General features: G+C 38.6%; 1 protein-coding gene and 1 long non-coding RNA gene across 5 annotated transcripts in view; one reads left to right on the forward strand and one right to left on the reverse strand.

Moving 5' to 3' along the window:
- The first annotated feature begins 714 nt into the window (after positions 1-714).
- LOC117283034 lies at positions 715-4983 on the forward strand. Of its 4 annotated transcripts, none has more exons than XR_004514027.1 (5): positions 715-1252; positions 1445-1509; positions 1738-1899; positions 2277-2405; positions 3933-4983. It is a non-coding gene; the product is annotated as an uncharacterized LOC117283034 (long non-coding RNA). The 4 variants fall into 4 exon arrangements; XR_004514029.1 differs by having other exon boundaries at positions 715-1207; XR_004514026.1 differs by having other exon boundaries at positions 715-1509.
- An 8217-nt stretch (positions 4984-13200) lies between these two features.
- Positions 13201-17007, reverse strand: part of LOC111873742 (hsp90 co-chaperone Cdc37) — a 15251-nt gene continuing 11444 nt past the window's right edge. Inside the window, exon 7 of the mRNA XM_023868687.2 lies at positions 13201-15048. Within this exon, the coding sequence (XP_023724455.1) occupies positions 14869-15048 (180 nt within the window). The 3' untranslated portion in view covers positions 13201-14868. The remainder of the gene's footprint in view (positions 15049-17007) is intronic.

Consider the following 17007-nt stretch of genomic DNA (forward strand, 5'->3'; position numbering starts at 1 on the left):
ATAAAAAAAAAAATCTGAAGGGAAACAGGCCAGAGGGCGTAATATGATATGTAGAAGAAGAAGAAAGACAGGATTGTTAGGAACTTACAGTAGTAAAATTGGTTGAAACAAGTCAGGACAATCAACCAGCGCTACAAATTGGATATCATACTTTAAGACAGAAGAGTAGAATGTTTAATGATTAATATTGTCACATGTTTGGAACAGGCACTTGCACGGTAACGGAATAACAGCGAGCCGTTGCGTAGACAATGCCGAAACAAGGAGCGCGTTACCCGGAGATGGATAACAGAAGGCCGTTAAGTAGCAACGGATGAGGCGAAACTCGTTACCGGTGTATAAGGAGCGTTCCTGAAGCAACGGATTGCCGAACACTTGAGATCGAACCTTGGCGAGGGGTGTCCTTTACTGAGTCCGCAGAACACCTACATAAGCCGAGAGCTACAGACAGCCCCGTGTGGAGGCGGGGTCGAATACCTCCACCGTGACCCTGCGAGTCGTAGGAGGCGACGAAAAGGAAAGTCTCAAATCTGAGACAGTAAAATATGGTCGCGAGTCCCAAGGACTCGGATCCGAGGACTGCGCTGGCGAGCACCAGAAGCATATACAAAAGAAAGATCCGTCCTCTCGTCAGAGAGGGCGCCCCACAAAAATAAGGCCGTAACTGTCAAACGGTAATAATTAATATCTGGTCATGAGCCACAGATGGGGCTCGACACCAAGACTTACTGACTGACCGGACGTCAGTCGCAATGTGACTTTGACAGCAAGAATACAGTCTTCGGGATAGCCGTCGCCGAATACTGTTGGAACGTAGTCGCCATACGATACAGACAGAAGACAGGTGAGATCCAGCCACGGCCAAGGAGAGACGTCTCATTGAAGTATTAGGCCAGAAGTCAAGTGGGTCAAGTGACACTGCAAGTGATGATAATTGTGCCTCTGATAGATGTCAGCACAAAATGAACATGATAGATATACGAGTAATCTCTGATCGATAACAGATGGTCACAACACTCTTAGGGGAAGGGGGGAAACAAAGGATCTCCTGCCATCTCTACGTAGACGGACCGAACTAGATAGTAAGAACCAATCATAATTCAACTACTGCAATTTATCGAATCGCATTTGTGTGGCCCAATCCCAGTACACCTTTTGCAATAGATAGGCAGTTGGTGGCGTCTGGCCGTTGATCCTGTTGGTATTAGTACGTACTTGTTTAAAAGTGAAGTTTGTTAGTTGCGGATGATTGGTAACTATGAAATTTGATTTGATGTAGTGAATCAAGAGCTGACGTTTACTGTTTAAGTTACATCGCCATGTTATTTCTACTTATGAAATTAAGTTAGAAACATCTTTTGAAGTAGAATAGAGAAGGTCTGTGGAATCTCGAAACTCACCGTGTGCTATGATTGTGTTATAATATCTGTATTGTTTCTTGCAGGATAAATGGGAAAAAAAATAAATTTTGCGCCGCCCCAGGGTGCTCGTCATGCAGTAGGCAGACAGGTTTGAAACTCTTCTACTTCCCCAGGGATTCAGCGCGGCAAGTCTGTTTTAATGCATGATGTAATGGCTTTATTAAGTGCTGCTTAATCCAACGAAGAAATTAAGTTTAGCTAATGTCTGTATTAAATGTATTAAACATTACCCCTCAATGTAGCACCAACATCATGTTTGTAATACTTAGAGATGAAATATTTCAAGGTTTTGATACAATATGTAATACTCTTACAGGGCTATGGTATGTGCAAGAAGAGTTGGGATAACCTGTACTATAAATTTTTGTGCAGTAGAAGTGATTTCACTACAGCTGAACAGATTCACAGTTCCATAGCTCAGATTCTGCAGGACAATCACTCCCACAACCTCCTGATCCTTCGTTACACACCATTTCAGGTAAGCACTATATGCTTCTTTTATGAATGAAGTGGCTAATAATGAGGACTAGTTTTCAAAGTTGTTGCCCCCAGAACCCAGTTGTAGTCAAACAAATGTCATTGTCATCATTTATTACTACTGAAACTGTATATCAGTATACAGGTCATGGATAATTAAAAAATGTTTGAAAAGCAGAACATGCTTTCATTAATATGATTTATGAGAGAATGAGGTGGTAAAGACTTTACTATGAGGAGTAAAGTAACCAGTGAACAAATTTTTTATAGAGGCAGTGTGTTGTAAAGTAATATGTGTTATTTCCCAGTGCGAAGAATTATGGTAATCCACCATGTAAGGAAGCACACTAATTTCAGATTTTTCTTTTATTCATTCAGGAGGGTGCTGCAGTGAATACCTGGCAATAGCTGGGTTTATTGAGGAGGTTGACAAACTCTTTGAGAGTTTAAATGGTGGAATGCCTGTTGTCTCTGGAAAGCACTAAGCGATAACAGGATTCAGTGTGGGTAGGATGTTTTGTGTAATTTATTTCACTATTTTAATATTTTTGTGGGTGTATTCCTTGTCATAAAATATTTACCTGTTTTATTATTTTAGTTATCATTGTTTTATTATTATGGGTGTATTCCTTCTTATTTTTCTCCATATTACTCTGTCCAGTACTGAACTGGTAATCATGAATATATAACGTGTCACACATGAACTTAATTATGTGGTGTGTTGTGGGTAAATTGACAGTCAGTGGGGCTGCTTCAGTTAGCACATTGCAGTGAAACCCCCATTTAATATTCCATTTCAGTGACTCCCAAGTCACTATTCTTAGTACTAAATTCCCCCTATTTAAGATTTTTGTCACTTTACTGTCCAAACGCACTTCTCCCTAAGGAAAACTTAAATATGGGTTTCACAGTAATCACACGCGCATTTATTTGAACTTTATCATGTTAGTGGTTTGCAACCATGATGTGTTGAGAGTTTGTAATATAAAGAATAATTTTAGCAAAAATAACCTGTCACTGCACATCAGAGGGATGTGCTTTCACATGACCTGTCTTGCACTTGGAGGGCTGCGTATTTGGAAATTGCATGAGACCATTTTCTAATTATTGAAGTGGCTGATATTATTAACTACATGAATGAAAGGGTTGCCCAAGAAGGATAATTGCAGTGAAACAAAAGATGCTAGCTCACAACTTGTCTGGCAGTGATAATGATCTTGCTGTGGGATGTTTATGGGTGACCATTTCTAAAACGAGAGACATCAGCAGGGAAGAACAGAGTTGTAACTCGTAAAACAGATGTTTGAAACTGGGGTGAACAAAGTCTTTTCTGTTTTAGCAGCATGTCAGAAATGTTAACATTTAAACATTTATTCTTGCTGAGGCAACTTCCACACTTGCTAAAAATGAGATGAATTCTGTCATGAAGAAGTTAACAGTCTAGAGCCAGCATAGGTTAGTACACAGTCAGGGTTCAATTCCCAGTTAAGTGGATAGTGCAGGCCCTTTGCCTGCAGTATGGAGTTGACCCCTCAACTCTGTGTTGTGCTTTGGTGCCTAATTGAGCAAAGACACAACTTTACCGGGACAGGGTGTCCATTGGAAATTCTGCAGCCCTTGTTGAGAGGTCAGTTGGTTATGGTGAAGCAGTGAAGCTACTCGGAATATTGAATTGAAGATGGATCATTGGCTTCTATTACATAATTTTTATGACCAAGTTTTCTGAATATGAGGTTACACAATGAAAGTGTGAGGGCTTCAATCACATCATCAATGCAACAGAGGCATTATGTGGAAAGGGGGCCTGTCTGCTGTTTATTGGGAACATGGCACTCTTAGTGGTCAAGTGCAGTGCATTTATTTGTGACTGAAAACTCTTTTCTTATAGGACCAGGTTTCAGAGCAACTTACTGGCCTCCCACTTTCAGTAACTTGTGCTCAGTACAAGGTCTTTGTATGGAGTACCTGTAACTTGGGGGTGGGGGGACAGTTTCTGTGCAAAATACAGTAACTCTGATTTTGTCTTATTCACAGGTTGTGGAGAACACAAGGCCACTTATAGAGGGCCTCATTCTGGAGAGGTCTTGTGGGGTCCTGCTGAATTTTATTTTCCACAAGATAGTGCACAAAAGGAACTTCATATCTTCCCAGTGCCATGCATCAGTTATACACCCCTCTTCTTTAGCTTCATTTTCACATTCATCGTTCTGTAAACTGTATACACAACTGATGCATCATGCGAGAACATGTGCTGCTAGTAGCAGTGAAGTGAAGAAAGGTAGAAAGTATGTAGGTGGGAAGAGAGGATTTGTGGAGTGAGATGGCAGTGCTTGAAGGAGAAGAATGCAGTTATGTTGCTCTAGAAGTTGCTGGTGAAAGTTGAAGTTTCTTCTGTGCACTCTCTTGTATAAAATAAACTTGCGCTTGCCCTCTCCAGGGCATCAACTCCTATGCCTCTTACTGTCCCCCCTGCAAAGCAAAACAAAAAGTTACTGTTTTCATCACCCTCTACCAAATAAAGAAAGTCATTTTTAATCAGACACTTTTATTTGTAATAATTCAGAATCTTATTATACCATTAGGTCTTTTCAGTAGAATGTGCAGAGAGGGAGTTTTGCATATTATTCAGCTCTGTTGTGTCTGGGCTAAAGTGGTTATCTATTTATTTTGTCTGTTAAAGAAAGGTAAAATATTGTGACGTTGCGCTAGGGAGGACACCCCCCCCCCTACCCCGAGGTGACGCAGCAGCGCCCCCTGCTTTGACGTGTCACTCAACGACACTGTTGACATGGGCAACAAGCAACAGTGAACAGTATAAAAAGCTGGCTGAGCAGTATGCGAGTAATTGGCAGTCAGCAGTTAGGATTGTGTGATCAGGAGTGACAGTTGGATTGGAACAGTCGCTGAGTTCAGTTGTAGCGGAAAGAAGAATACCAGAACATGTGATTAGAAGTGAGACTTTGCTAAGAGTAAGCTGTGTACATTGACAGGTACAGTTCCAAGAATTGTGATAGAACTGTTAAGAGATCCATCCCAATTTAGCCTACTCTCCTTATATTGAAAAAATAAAAATTAGTTTTATGTCTCTCTCTGTATCCCCCCGCCATTGACTTCAGAATCCCTGAACATATGTTTATGAAACTTGGTGTATATATTATGGCAACTGAGCCCATCTCAGTGGCTTACTTCCTAAATCCCAACCATCAATATGTGTCTGTACGTGTATCCCTCTACTTTTGTTAGGCAGGGGCTTAGTAAAAATGTTACCATGGCACCGAATACACACAACAATAGAAGAATTGTAGAACATCATTTTGTGTGTGGTCCACATATCAAAGGAAAGTAGGCGAGTACTTCTTCACAGAACTTCTTATTTGTTTTTAACAGGAGTAGTGGACTTTTGAATGTTGAAAATGTTTTCTTCACTTTCTTTGAATAGCTCAGTCAGTGTAGTGATAGGATATGGGTTGGATGGCCAGGGTTCCATTCCTGGCAGGGGCAGGAGATTTTTCCCTACTCCACAGTGTCCAGAACATCTGTGGGGTTCACCCAGTCTCCTATACAGTGGGTGTCAGGGGTAAAGCAGCAAGGGCATTTAGCTGCCTGGTCACCTCCATCTGGTGTACAGGTCAAGAATGGTGGAGCTATACCTTCACTTCCCATATGTGTTCAAGGTGTGCTAAATCAAATAAGTGCAGGGACAGCTTTATCTTATTTTGTGACAAATTTTCATTGAGAAAGGATCCAATATCAAAAGGTATAAGCAGTACACTTTAGTGCAATGTGAAAAGTGGGCTGTGTTGTAAATTGTGATTACAATGTAGTAATTGGTTGAGTAGGGAAAACTCTGGTTCTCAACTCAGTTCTCAAAATTTTTCCAAATTCTGATTTCAGACTCATCTAAAAGCGAAATAGTGATTCTTGCAGGTGCCTAAGACACATTTCATGTTGAATACGGATGCTAAGTTTGTCTTGCAGCACGGAAGTTGTTAGAACCCATAATGTCTGATTTAAGGGAACAGCAGGTACTTTCTGTCACTGTACATTTCATCAGTAACAGAGTAGTAACTTCCTTTGAAATCCAGAACTGCAATTTTCTACCTCATTTCTGTTACACACAAAAAATATGTTATCAACAAAAACAGAAAGTATAGTGAATTTTCTGATTGGTATGGAAGGAAGCCATCAGACTGATTATGTCATTAATTGAGAAGAATACATTTTCCATTTGTGTGTTTGGTGTGTGCCAGCCTTGTTGTTCGTTAACCCTGTCATGTTCAGTTCCGTTTTTTTTTTAAATACAAAATACCATCCATAATGTTCAACAGACAGTTTTGTGAAACTGTTTATTAAATTGCTTGAGTTAATGTGCTTTTGTGCTTTATCATCGTGGTTTCAAATTTATTTGTGGGCTGTTTTACAGCACTGTTGGTAACTAAATTATATAGTAGTGTGCGATGGTAGGTGGAATTGGAAAGTGTTCATAGCCTAATAAAGGTATTGTTCTCACATTTGCCTGGAGATAGTGAGGGAAACCATGACGAACCTGAGTGAGGATACCTAGTGTCTTGGTTGATACATACTGAGCATCCTGCAAATACACGTCTGGAGGATGTTATTGGACCAACCTTTTTAGTGTTTTAAGCTTGAACTATACTTATACTTCTGGAGNGAAATTTCTGATTGGTATGGAAGGAAGCCATCAGACTGATTATGTCATTAATTGAGAAGAATACATTTTCCATTTGTGTGTTTGGTGTGTGCCAGCCTTGTTGTTCGTTAACCCTGTCATGTTCAGTTCCGTTTTTTTTTTAAATACAAAATACCATCCATAATGTTCAACAGACAGTTTTGTGAAACTGTTTATTAAATTGCTTGAGTTAATGTGCTTTTGTGCTTTATCATCGTGGTTTCAAATTTATTTGTGGGCTGTTTTACAGCACTGTTGGTAACTAAATTATATAGTAGTGTGCGATGGTAGGTGGAATTGGAAAGTGTTCATAGCCTAATAAAGGTATTGTTCTCACATTTGCCTGGAGATAGTGAGGGAAACCATGACGAACCTGAGTGAGGATACCTAGTGTCTTGGTTGATACATACTGAGCATCCTGCAAATACACGTCTGGAGGATGTTATTGGACCAACCTTTTTAGTGTTTTAAGCTTGAACTATACTTATACTTCTGGAGGATTAGAATTATTTGGATTTGAGTTGACATATATTTTGTAGTCAAATGGAAAACATTTCATGAGTATTTAGCAATTATAAGCCTACTTTTATTGTAATTTAATGAATAGTATGTTCTAAAAGGCTCTGATGATGATGTATAACACTCAGAATTACTGAGTTTTTGGACTTTGACCATCGTCCGTTATTGTAGAAACTAGAAAACACAACATTTCAGAATCTGGATCTGTTTCTTTCATCAGGCGAGGGGTGGGGGGTGAGAAGACATTTACTTAGTTGGGTCCCTTAGGAAGAGCTAACCTCAAATGGTCGAGTGATTGAGGTTAGCTCTTTCTAAGGGACCCAACTGAAACCCCCACCTGAGGACATAGATCCAGTTTCTGAAAAGTTAGGTTTTCTAGTTTCAGGAATACTGGACGATGGACAAAGCCCAAAAACCCATTAATTCTAATGAATAATGTGTTTAGAAAAATGTTTGCAGAAACATTTTGAAGTTCCTATACTGTATGTGAGGTCCTTGTAGGTTAACACTGGACATATTTTCTGGAATTTTAGGATTCATTTTTCTCCGTGGAAAACCCTACCTAAAATTTAGGTGGATTTTATAGCATGTTCTGTCTATGCCTTGAAGGGAGTAGGTATTTTACTGGCTTCCCTTGTTGACCACAGCCAGTTAGAAGTATCTGTGGGACAATCTAGATCTAGAATAATTCACTTGCTTATTTTTTCCCCCATGTTTAATATCTGATACAACAGCTCCTGCCATACCATTATGCTTCCTATGTGTGTTTCATCTGTTGATATTTTCACCAGGCTAGACTACCTTTTGGTGAAGCCAGTTGTCATATTTATTCAAGTGGACTTATATCAAACATGCTGATTTCACTCCTTGCATTTTCTTACCTCTTAACCTTTATCATCCACGAATAGGTAATTTAATTCTCCCAGTATTGCAGCACTGGTGGCTGCAGTTTTACTTTGGGGTAATGATTTTTTACTGAAAAGAAACAAGACCTGGACCTGCATATGTGCCATGAAAGAAGAGCAATGCATGGAGAACAGATGTTAAAATATTTTCACCGTTACGGATGTAATAGATTCGTTTCGTTTCATGTAGAAGTGTCCAGTGCACTACAAATGGAAGTGTTCCACTAGACATATATGCAATGTTCCAACACTAATTGTAAGAACAGTGCTTCTGTAAACATGAAAGAAGTTCACTTAATGCTCTCCTGAATCTCAAAAGATCCTGTTACAGGTGCTTGTGAAGAGAGACATGACTTTATATGGCTATTTAGTTTCTAATACAACTGGTCAGCATATTTGCACCTGTTTTAAAACACAGAGAATGTAAATAGAGATTATGTTTACATGATTTAAAAAAATAGTCAACTTGTTGCTGTTGTCATTATTTGGCTATGTAACCAACTGACGAACTGCAGTGTAGGTAGTAACATGTACAGTGAAATGTAGTTTGTACAAATGAGGATTATTTTTTTTTTTTTTTTTTTTTTTTTTTTTTTTTTTTTTTTTTTTTTTTTTTTTTTTTTTTTTTTTTTTTTTTTTTTTTTTTTTTTTTTTTTAATTTTGCAAATTCGTTCAAATAAATAGTATGATATTGTATTTTCCATTAGCTATAGGCAGAGCAATATATATTGTATCTTCATATGTAGAGGTTGTTTGTGTTCAGATGGTGCAGTTCAAAAGTTGAGTGTGAGTTACACCTCTGATGAGGCTGTATTCATTTATAAAATTGTAAAAAAAATTATAAAAAACATGCCCTTTTAATCATAATTATAATTCTGAAATAAGTCTCTAGGTACTGCAGTCCTAGCAGGCAGGAATGGCTGGACAGATGTACCCTACATTCCTCTACAGAAATACATGCAACATTGCATTCCTGCTCAGGTAGCCTGGGAAGTATTAAGGTCAATACAACTATGCCAAAATGAAACTTAAGAACATGATTATATCTCTTTTGCAATTTCTGTAGTCAACCTACTCAGCTGTCATAATGCTAGGATACAAACTAAAATTTTCCAGTGCTATGGGCTAGCGAATATTTTACTACCAATTGTATTCTTGAGCGCTACAGCATCACATCAGAAAAAATGATTCGGTATGTGGTTATTAGGATAGCCAAGGAAGTATGAGGCTCCACCCTTAGTTGCTATGTTAGCAAAGTGGGACATCTTGTCACTTTACTTCTTTGAACTTCCTGTCTCCAACGAAGATAATGTTCAGAATTTAAACTGAAGTATTATTACTCCATGGTGTTATGCCCGCTTACAAAAGAGCCATCTTATTGAACCAAGTCCAATACTTGAATATCGCCATTTTGTTTCCGCCCCCATCGTGTGATTGGACGTCGTATACTCCAGATTTTGAAAATATTAAAAGTGCATTATACCTCTCATGATTCTGTTACCTGGATACAGAATGTCCATTTTGTTGCCAATTTCTGTAAACCTTTTGCTCGAAAATAGCCGAATTTTTGTCAGGGTACTAGGATGGTCGAGGAGATATCAGGCGCCCTTTAGTACAGTTGTAGGTAAAGTGAACCATCTTGCCAGCTAAGTTTTTTACCGACTCGCATCGCCATTTTGTTACCACCCCATCACACGATTGGACGACCAATACTAGAAGATTGCCATTTTGTTTCCGCCCCCATCGTGTGATTGGACGTCGTATACGCCAGATTTTGAAAATATTAAAAGTGCATTATACCTCTTTCATGATGGTTACCTGGATAAAGAATGTCCATTTTGTTGCCAATTTCTGTAAATCTTTTGCTCGAAAATAGCCGAATTTGTATCCGGGTACTAGGATGGTCGAGGAGGTATCAGGCGCACTTTAGTACAATAGTAGGTAAAGTGAACCATCTTGCCAGCTAAGTTTTTTACCGACTCGCATCGCCATTTTGTTACCACCCCATCACACGATTGGACGACCAATACTAGAAGATTGCCATTTTGTTTCCGCCCCCATCGTGTGATTGGACGTCGTATACGCCAGATTTTGAAAATATTAAAAGTGCATTATACCTCTTTCATGATGGTTACCTGGATAAAGAATGTCCATTTTGTTGCCAATTTCTGTAAATCTTTTGCTCGAAAATAGCCGAATTTGTATCCGGGTACTAGGATGGTCGAGGAGGTATCAGGCGCACTTTAGTACAATAGTAGGTAAAGTGAACCATCTTGCCAGCTAAGTTTTTTACCGACTCGCATCGCCATTTTGTTACCACCCCATCACACGATTGGACGACCAATACTAGAAGATTGCCATTTTGTTTCCGCCCCCATCGTGTGATTGGACGTCGTATACGCCAGATTTTGAAAATATTAAAAGTGCATTATACCTCTTTCATGATGGTTACCTGGATAAAGAATGTCCATTTTGTTGCCAATTTCTGTAAATCTTTTGCTCGAAAATAGCCGAATTTGTATCCGGGTACTAGGATGGTCGAGGAGGTATCAGGCGCACTTTAGTACAATAGTAGGTAAAGTGAACCATCTTGCCAGCTAAGTTTTTTACCGACTCGCATCGCCATTTTGTTACCACCCCATCACACGATTGGACGACCAATACTAGAAGATTGCCATTTTGTTTCCGCCCCCATCGTGTGATTGGACGTCGTATACGCCAGATTTTGAAAATATTAAAAGTGCATTATACCTCTTTCATGATGGTTACCTGGATAAAGAATGTCCATTTTGTTGCCAATTTCTGTAAATCTTTTGCTCGAAAATAGCCGAATTTGTATCCGGGTACTAGGATGGTCGAGGAGGTATCAGGCGCACTTTAGTACAATAGTAGGTAAAGTGAACCATCTTGCCAGCTAAGTTTTTTACCGACTCGCATCGCCATTTTGTTACCACCCCATCACACGATTGGACGACCAATACTAGAAGATTGCCATTTTGTTTCCGCCCCCATCGTGTGATTGGACGTCGTATACGCCAGATTTTGAAAATATTAAAAGTGCATTATACCTCTTTCATGATGGTTACCTGGATAAAGAATGTCCATTTTGTTGCCAATTTCTGTAAATCTTTTGCTCGAAAATAGCCGAATTTGTATCCGGGTACTAGGATGGTCGAGGAGGTATCAGGCGCACTTTAGTACAATAGTAGGTAAAGTGAACCATCTTGCCAGCTAAGTTTTTTACCGACTCGCATCGCCATTTTGTTACCACCCCATCACACGATTGGACGACCAATACTAGAAGATTGCCATTTTGTTTCCGCCCCCATCGTGTGATTGGACGTCGTATACGCCAGATTTTGAAAATATTAAAAGTGCATTATACCTCTTTCATGATGGTTACCTGGATAAAGAATGTCCATTTTGTTGCCAATTTCTGTAAATCTTTTGCTCGAAAATAGCCGAATTTGTATCCGGGTACTAGGATGGTCGAGGAGGTATCAGGCGCACTTTAGTACAATAGTAGGTAAAGTGAACCATCTTGCCAGCTAAGTTTTTTACCGACTCGCATCGCCATTTTGTTACCACCCCATCACACGATTGGACGACCAATACTAGAAGATTGCCATTTTGTTTCCGCCCCCATCGTGTGATTGGACGTCGTATACGCCAGATTTTGAAAATATTAAAAGTGCATTATACCTCTTTCATGATGGTTACCTGGATAAAGAATGTCCATTTTGTTGCCAATTTCTGTAAATCTTTTGCTCGAAAATAGCCGAATTTGTATCCGGGTACTAGGATGGTCGAGGAGGTATCAGGCGCACTTTAGTACAATAGTAGGTAAAGTGAACCATCTTGCCAGCTAAGTTTTTTACCGACTCGCATCGCCATTTTGTTACCACCCCATCACACGATTGGACGACCAATACTAGAAGATTGCCATTTTGTTTCCGCCCCCATCGTGTGATTGGACGTCGTATACTCCAGATTTTGAAAATGTTATAAGTGCATTATACCTCTTTCATGATGGTTACCTGGATAAAGAATGTCCATTTTGTTGCCAATTTCTGTAAACCTTTTGCTCGAAAATAGCCGAATTTGTATCCGGGTACTAGGATGGTCGAAGAGGTATCAGGCGCCCTTTAGTACAATAGAAGGTAAAGTCAACTATCTTGCAAGCTAAATTCATTACCAAGTTACATCGCCATATTTTTCCCACCCCCTGACGCGACTGGAAGTCCAATACTTGAATATCGCCATTTTGTTTCCACCTCCATCGCTCCATTGGACGTTGTAGCGTCCATATTTTAGATGCTACCTTTACATGGTAAGAGGGCTTCTGTATTTTCTATTTGAAGAGGCCATAATAAAGTGCAATCAGAAAGAAAAGTCCTAGATAAATGGTAACTTGGCTTGATGCTCCCCTGATGAGTGTGTTGGGCAGGCTCCTCCTTGTGAACTGGCATCAGTCTGAAAGAATGTGGTAAGTAGAGAGGAAAGTTGGAAATGTCAGCAGATCCTGAATGAAAGCAAAGACAATTTGGTTACAAGGTAAAGTGAACATGTCTAACTCCTAAACATAGACACGATCCCTTCTTCCATCTAACTGATTCAATTACTTGGAAGATCATAATTGGATTGGGAATTATTCCTTTACGATTCTTCACTAACTGACCTCTTGTTAGCTGTGAGAATCATAACGTTTTCAAATTCTGCTGATGGGTAAACAAACATCTCTTTCAAACTTCCACTTTGTCACAGCCATAATACTGGCATGCTGACACTTAAAATCACCATCTGAGATTTTCATGTAGTGTACATGCGTGGGGTTACATCTACAGTCCATAGTGATCCTCCACAGGCAGCATGCTGCACTGCTGCACAAATTATTCATGCAGGTGTAATTGTCCCTGAACTTGAGTACAACATGCACAGTTGTGAGCACTGCTGCTGAGATATTAAAAATATATGTCTCACATTTGGTTGAGAATTTTACTTGAACAGATAGCAATGCTCATGCAACAAATATATTTCATAAATTAAACCTTAAATCTAATTTAAAAATACACCAGTTTTTGAATGTGTAACTGTTTTCTTATATCAAAAGACAAAATGCAAACTCTAGATTTATGGTTACAAGAAATATATTCAGAATTTATCTTCAGTAGAGAAAAATAAAACCATGTAAAATGCATACTAGTTTATAAGACTAACAGTACATCAACACAATCTTTGAATATCATGATTGTAAATGAAACCTACTACAATTCTGCAGCATCTAAAAGGTATGAATAATTAGTCAGTCAGTCTGCTCTCATTTCATTTTCTTGCCTTTTATATAAGTCATTATATATAACCTGTAATTACCTGTAGGTTTTCAATCAGTGCCTTTTCTCTCAGTAAGATTCATACATTTGATAGAATTCTAACAGCTCATCAGATAATATGCAGAAACACCTAAAACATCACTTTGGAATGTGAACTACCTACCTGACAATTGGCACACACAGATATCAGTCTGTTTACTTAGAATTCACTTTAATTAACCAAATACAAACTACTCTCTCAAATGAGTAAATGTTTTCTGCAAACAAGCTGTCTCTGAATCTAGATACAATGATAAATGTATAGAAGAGGCAGTACATACAAAATTCCTTGGCTTACAAATTTATAATCATTTATATTGGAAAACCCATATTGATCAGTTGGTTCCAAAACCAATTGCAACATGGTATGCAGTTAGATCTATGACACATATCAGCAACACTCACACTCTCAGATTAATTTATTTTGCGTCCTATAACTATTTAATGAAATATGGAATAATTTTCTGGGGTGATCCATCTGACAGCAAAAAGGTATTTACACTGCAATAGAAAAATGATGAGTTTCAAATCCCATAATTCTTGCACAGGTCTATTTAAGAGACTGGAGATCTTAACACTTCCATATGAATATATATTTTCATAAATAAAGTTCTTTATAAACAACAAAGAACATTTTCCAATGTAGATGTACACTGTTACACAAGACACATGTACTATCTCCATAAATCAACAGCTTTCAGAAAAGCACATATTATGCTGGGATAGAAATTTCCAATCATCGACTTGATCTCAAGTTTTCATGAATGAAAAAGCATGACTCAATATAACACTAAAACAATACTTAATACACATTTATTCTTACCTGTTGATGAATACTTATTATCTAAAATGTGACTCATCCATTTAAAGGCTGTGTAAACAGCATACATCCATATATATATATGGATGTATTTTTGAATAGCCTTATGTGTAACCACTGTATTTTCTTGGGTTTTCTGCAGTGCAGTGACTGTTTCAAAATGTGAACAACTGCCTAAAGTTGGCCAAGTAAGGCTGAAACATGTAGCAATGTGTTTTTAATGTTATTTCAAATTAAAGAGACTGTGAACAGTATTAAGTTATGCTAGAGGAGGTAAATTGGAGAGCAGATGCATCAATGCAATAGGATGTTCAAACATATTATTCATCACTGTAGTTTTACTATCAGTCTCTGTCTGCATACTTCTAATGAATGAAATTTCCAATGGACCCATTCAATGATAATCACTGATATTTAGTACATTTCTGTTTATGTACACACAGATGATTCATTCAACAAAGTAGTACAAGAATAAACCTGACATTAATACCTATTATATACAGTATCTGTGTTTAATTAAAATATGAAACAATAACTTTGACCTGGGATCATAGCAGCGACTATATATGTTTTTCAGAAATGATTTTAAACACTGTTCATGACAAAATTCTTTTAAACTTTCATCAGGAGGTTGTGCCCAGAGTTCATGAGGAATTGGCACTTCTCTTCACTCTCCACTGGCCTCAGCGTCATGTTCAGCTTCTTTATCACTATCATTCTTCTGAGGCACCCACAGTCCTGAGTCAACGCAACGTTTCATGTGGTATCTGGCATCCTCTTCAGGCATACTAGCAATTGTCTGTTGTAGCAATGGTATATCTTGAGCATCAAAACATTTCTTCAGTTCCTGCAGAAATAAAACTTGTATATCAATACACTGGAAACAGGAAATATTTTTCTCACAGATTTAATCTCACTAAGAATGTCTTAAAACTTTAGCTTTAGTTAACATTATTTCAGAGCAATGTACCGCCTAAGAGTTGATCTGAAACTTTTCTGTCCCTGCTTGTCTCACCAAGCTACATTTCATCCTCAAACTCTTATCATTAATGTAATTAAAGCAGAACTCCCCACCCAGTTTCTGCTGCAGGGAAACAGAATCATACCACAAAACTGTATAAATTCTCATGAGGAGGAACACTCGCAGCTAAGAAGGGAACACACATCACAAGACACGGTTTACACAGAATAAGAAAAACGACCCCATAGTGGAAGAACCACACACAAGTTTTAATTATGACACATAAGATGAATAATCTTAACAAGTTGTAGTGTGTGTAAATTCATTATAGTTGACAAATACGCACTTTTTAAATAATTTTATAAAGGCAAGCAATGAAACAGATTAGCGTAATTGGGGCACCTGATGATGGCATTATGTTGCCGAAACATGTCGTGAAGTGACAGGTGAAATTGAGTGCACTACAAGATGGCAACTGTATACATATCATGGATGAGGAGGAACTTTAAGAGAACTTAGCTACAATCATAGAAACATGTAACTACATGGGGAACTACTTCTTAAATTGTATAATCTTATTCTGGGACCATCTTCAAATGCTAAGAAACAGAAGAAAAATTAATTTCTTATGCACTGCATTTTCTGATTCTCTGGATGATCCTGTTATTTCAAAGCTGCTTACATTTGCCGTTGCAGAAGAAAAATTGTTTTGCATTGCATTTCAGACTGCTGGTACACTTCACATGATTCATTATTACAAAAACAATCCTCCAGCAAGGGTTCTGACCAACACAAGCACACCATTCCACAATGTCACTGGTACATATACCCAACTACTATTCATTTTCTCACTCTGCTTAATTCATGGGCGGGTCATGCAGTAGCGTAGTTGGTTGAGGCACTAGGCTACAAGCCAGAAGGTTGCTGGTTCAAGTCCCGATGAGGTCAAAGGATTTTTTCAATTGACCTAATTCTTCCAGCTGCACTATGGCCCCGGGGTCGACTCAGCCTCTAACAGAAATGAGTACCAGGAATATTCTTAGGGGTTAAGGGCAGGCGGCACATAGTGCTGACAACCTTGCTGCCACCCATGAGCCAAGTGTCTAGAAAATGTGGGAACCTCAAAATCTCACAACCCTATGGGTCTCCACAGCCTATTACAGGGATACCTTTACTTTACTTACTTTCATGGACAGTTCATGTTTCATCTGTGGCAACCAGTGTGTGAATGAAAGAAAAAAAAAACATTGCCAGTGAAAGGTGAGAACTGTAAATACTGTCAGTGGAAGTCAAGAATCAGTGTGTGTGGAAAGGAAGAAAGGAAGGCAGGTAAACCTTTAACAAATAACACATCACTTGTCAGAAGTTAACCCGTTCCCGTGGTTCGACATGTATGTTTCGTCAGGGATTTAAATCGTCTGGGGGGGTTCGACGTGTATGTTTCGCCCAGCTGCACACCTATGTTATAACGCCCATAATAATTGATGGTTTTGCTGTAGATTGTTAGATTTTTCGCTGGCCTGTTGTCAGTAGAACAGAGTATAAATAAGACACGACTTCATCTGCGCCAAGTCATCGTTACATATACCTGTCTTGCAGCAAAGTTCCTGTTGCTTCTGGTAGAGGTTCCTCGTTCAAGCTGTTATGAAAGGCGTGTTGTCTTTGCTTTGAAGATATAAACAACAGAGACGTGATGTTTATAATGTAATATTGCCCTGAGCTGGCCACACAAACACACTCAATTGGAATTCTTAGAAGAGGGGTGTCCAGTAATTTATTCTCGCATGATCCATTGATTTCGCACAGTATATAGCACCCAGTTCTTAGAAAAACGTCACGAATTAA

The sequence above is a fragment of the Cryptotermes secundus genome, unplaced genomic scaffold, assembly GCF_002891405.2.
Source record: "Cryptotermes secundus unplaced genomic scaffold, Csec_1.0 scaffold142, whole genome shotgun sequence".
Taxonomy (NCBI): Eukaryota; Metazoa; Arthropoda; class Insecta; order Blattodea; family Kalotermitidae; genus Cryptotermes; species Cryptotermes secundus.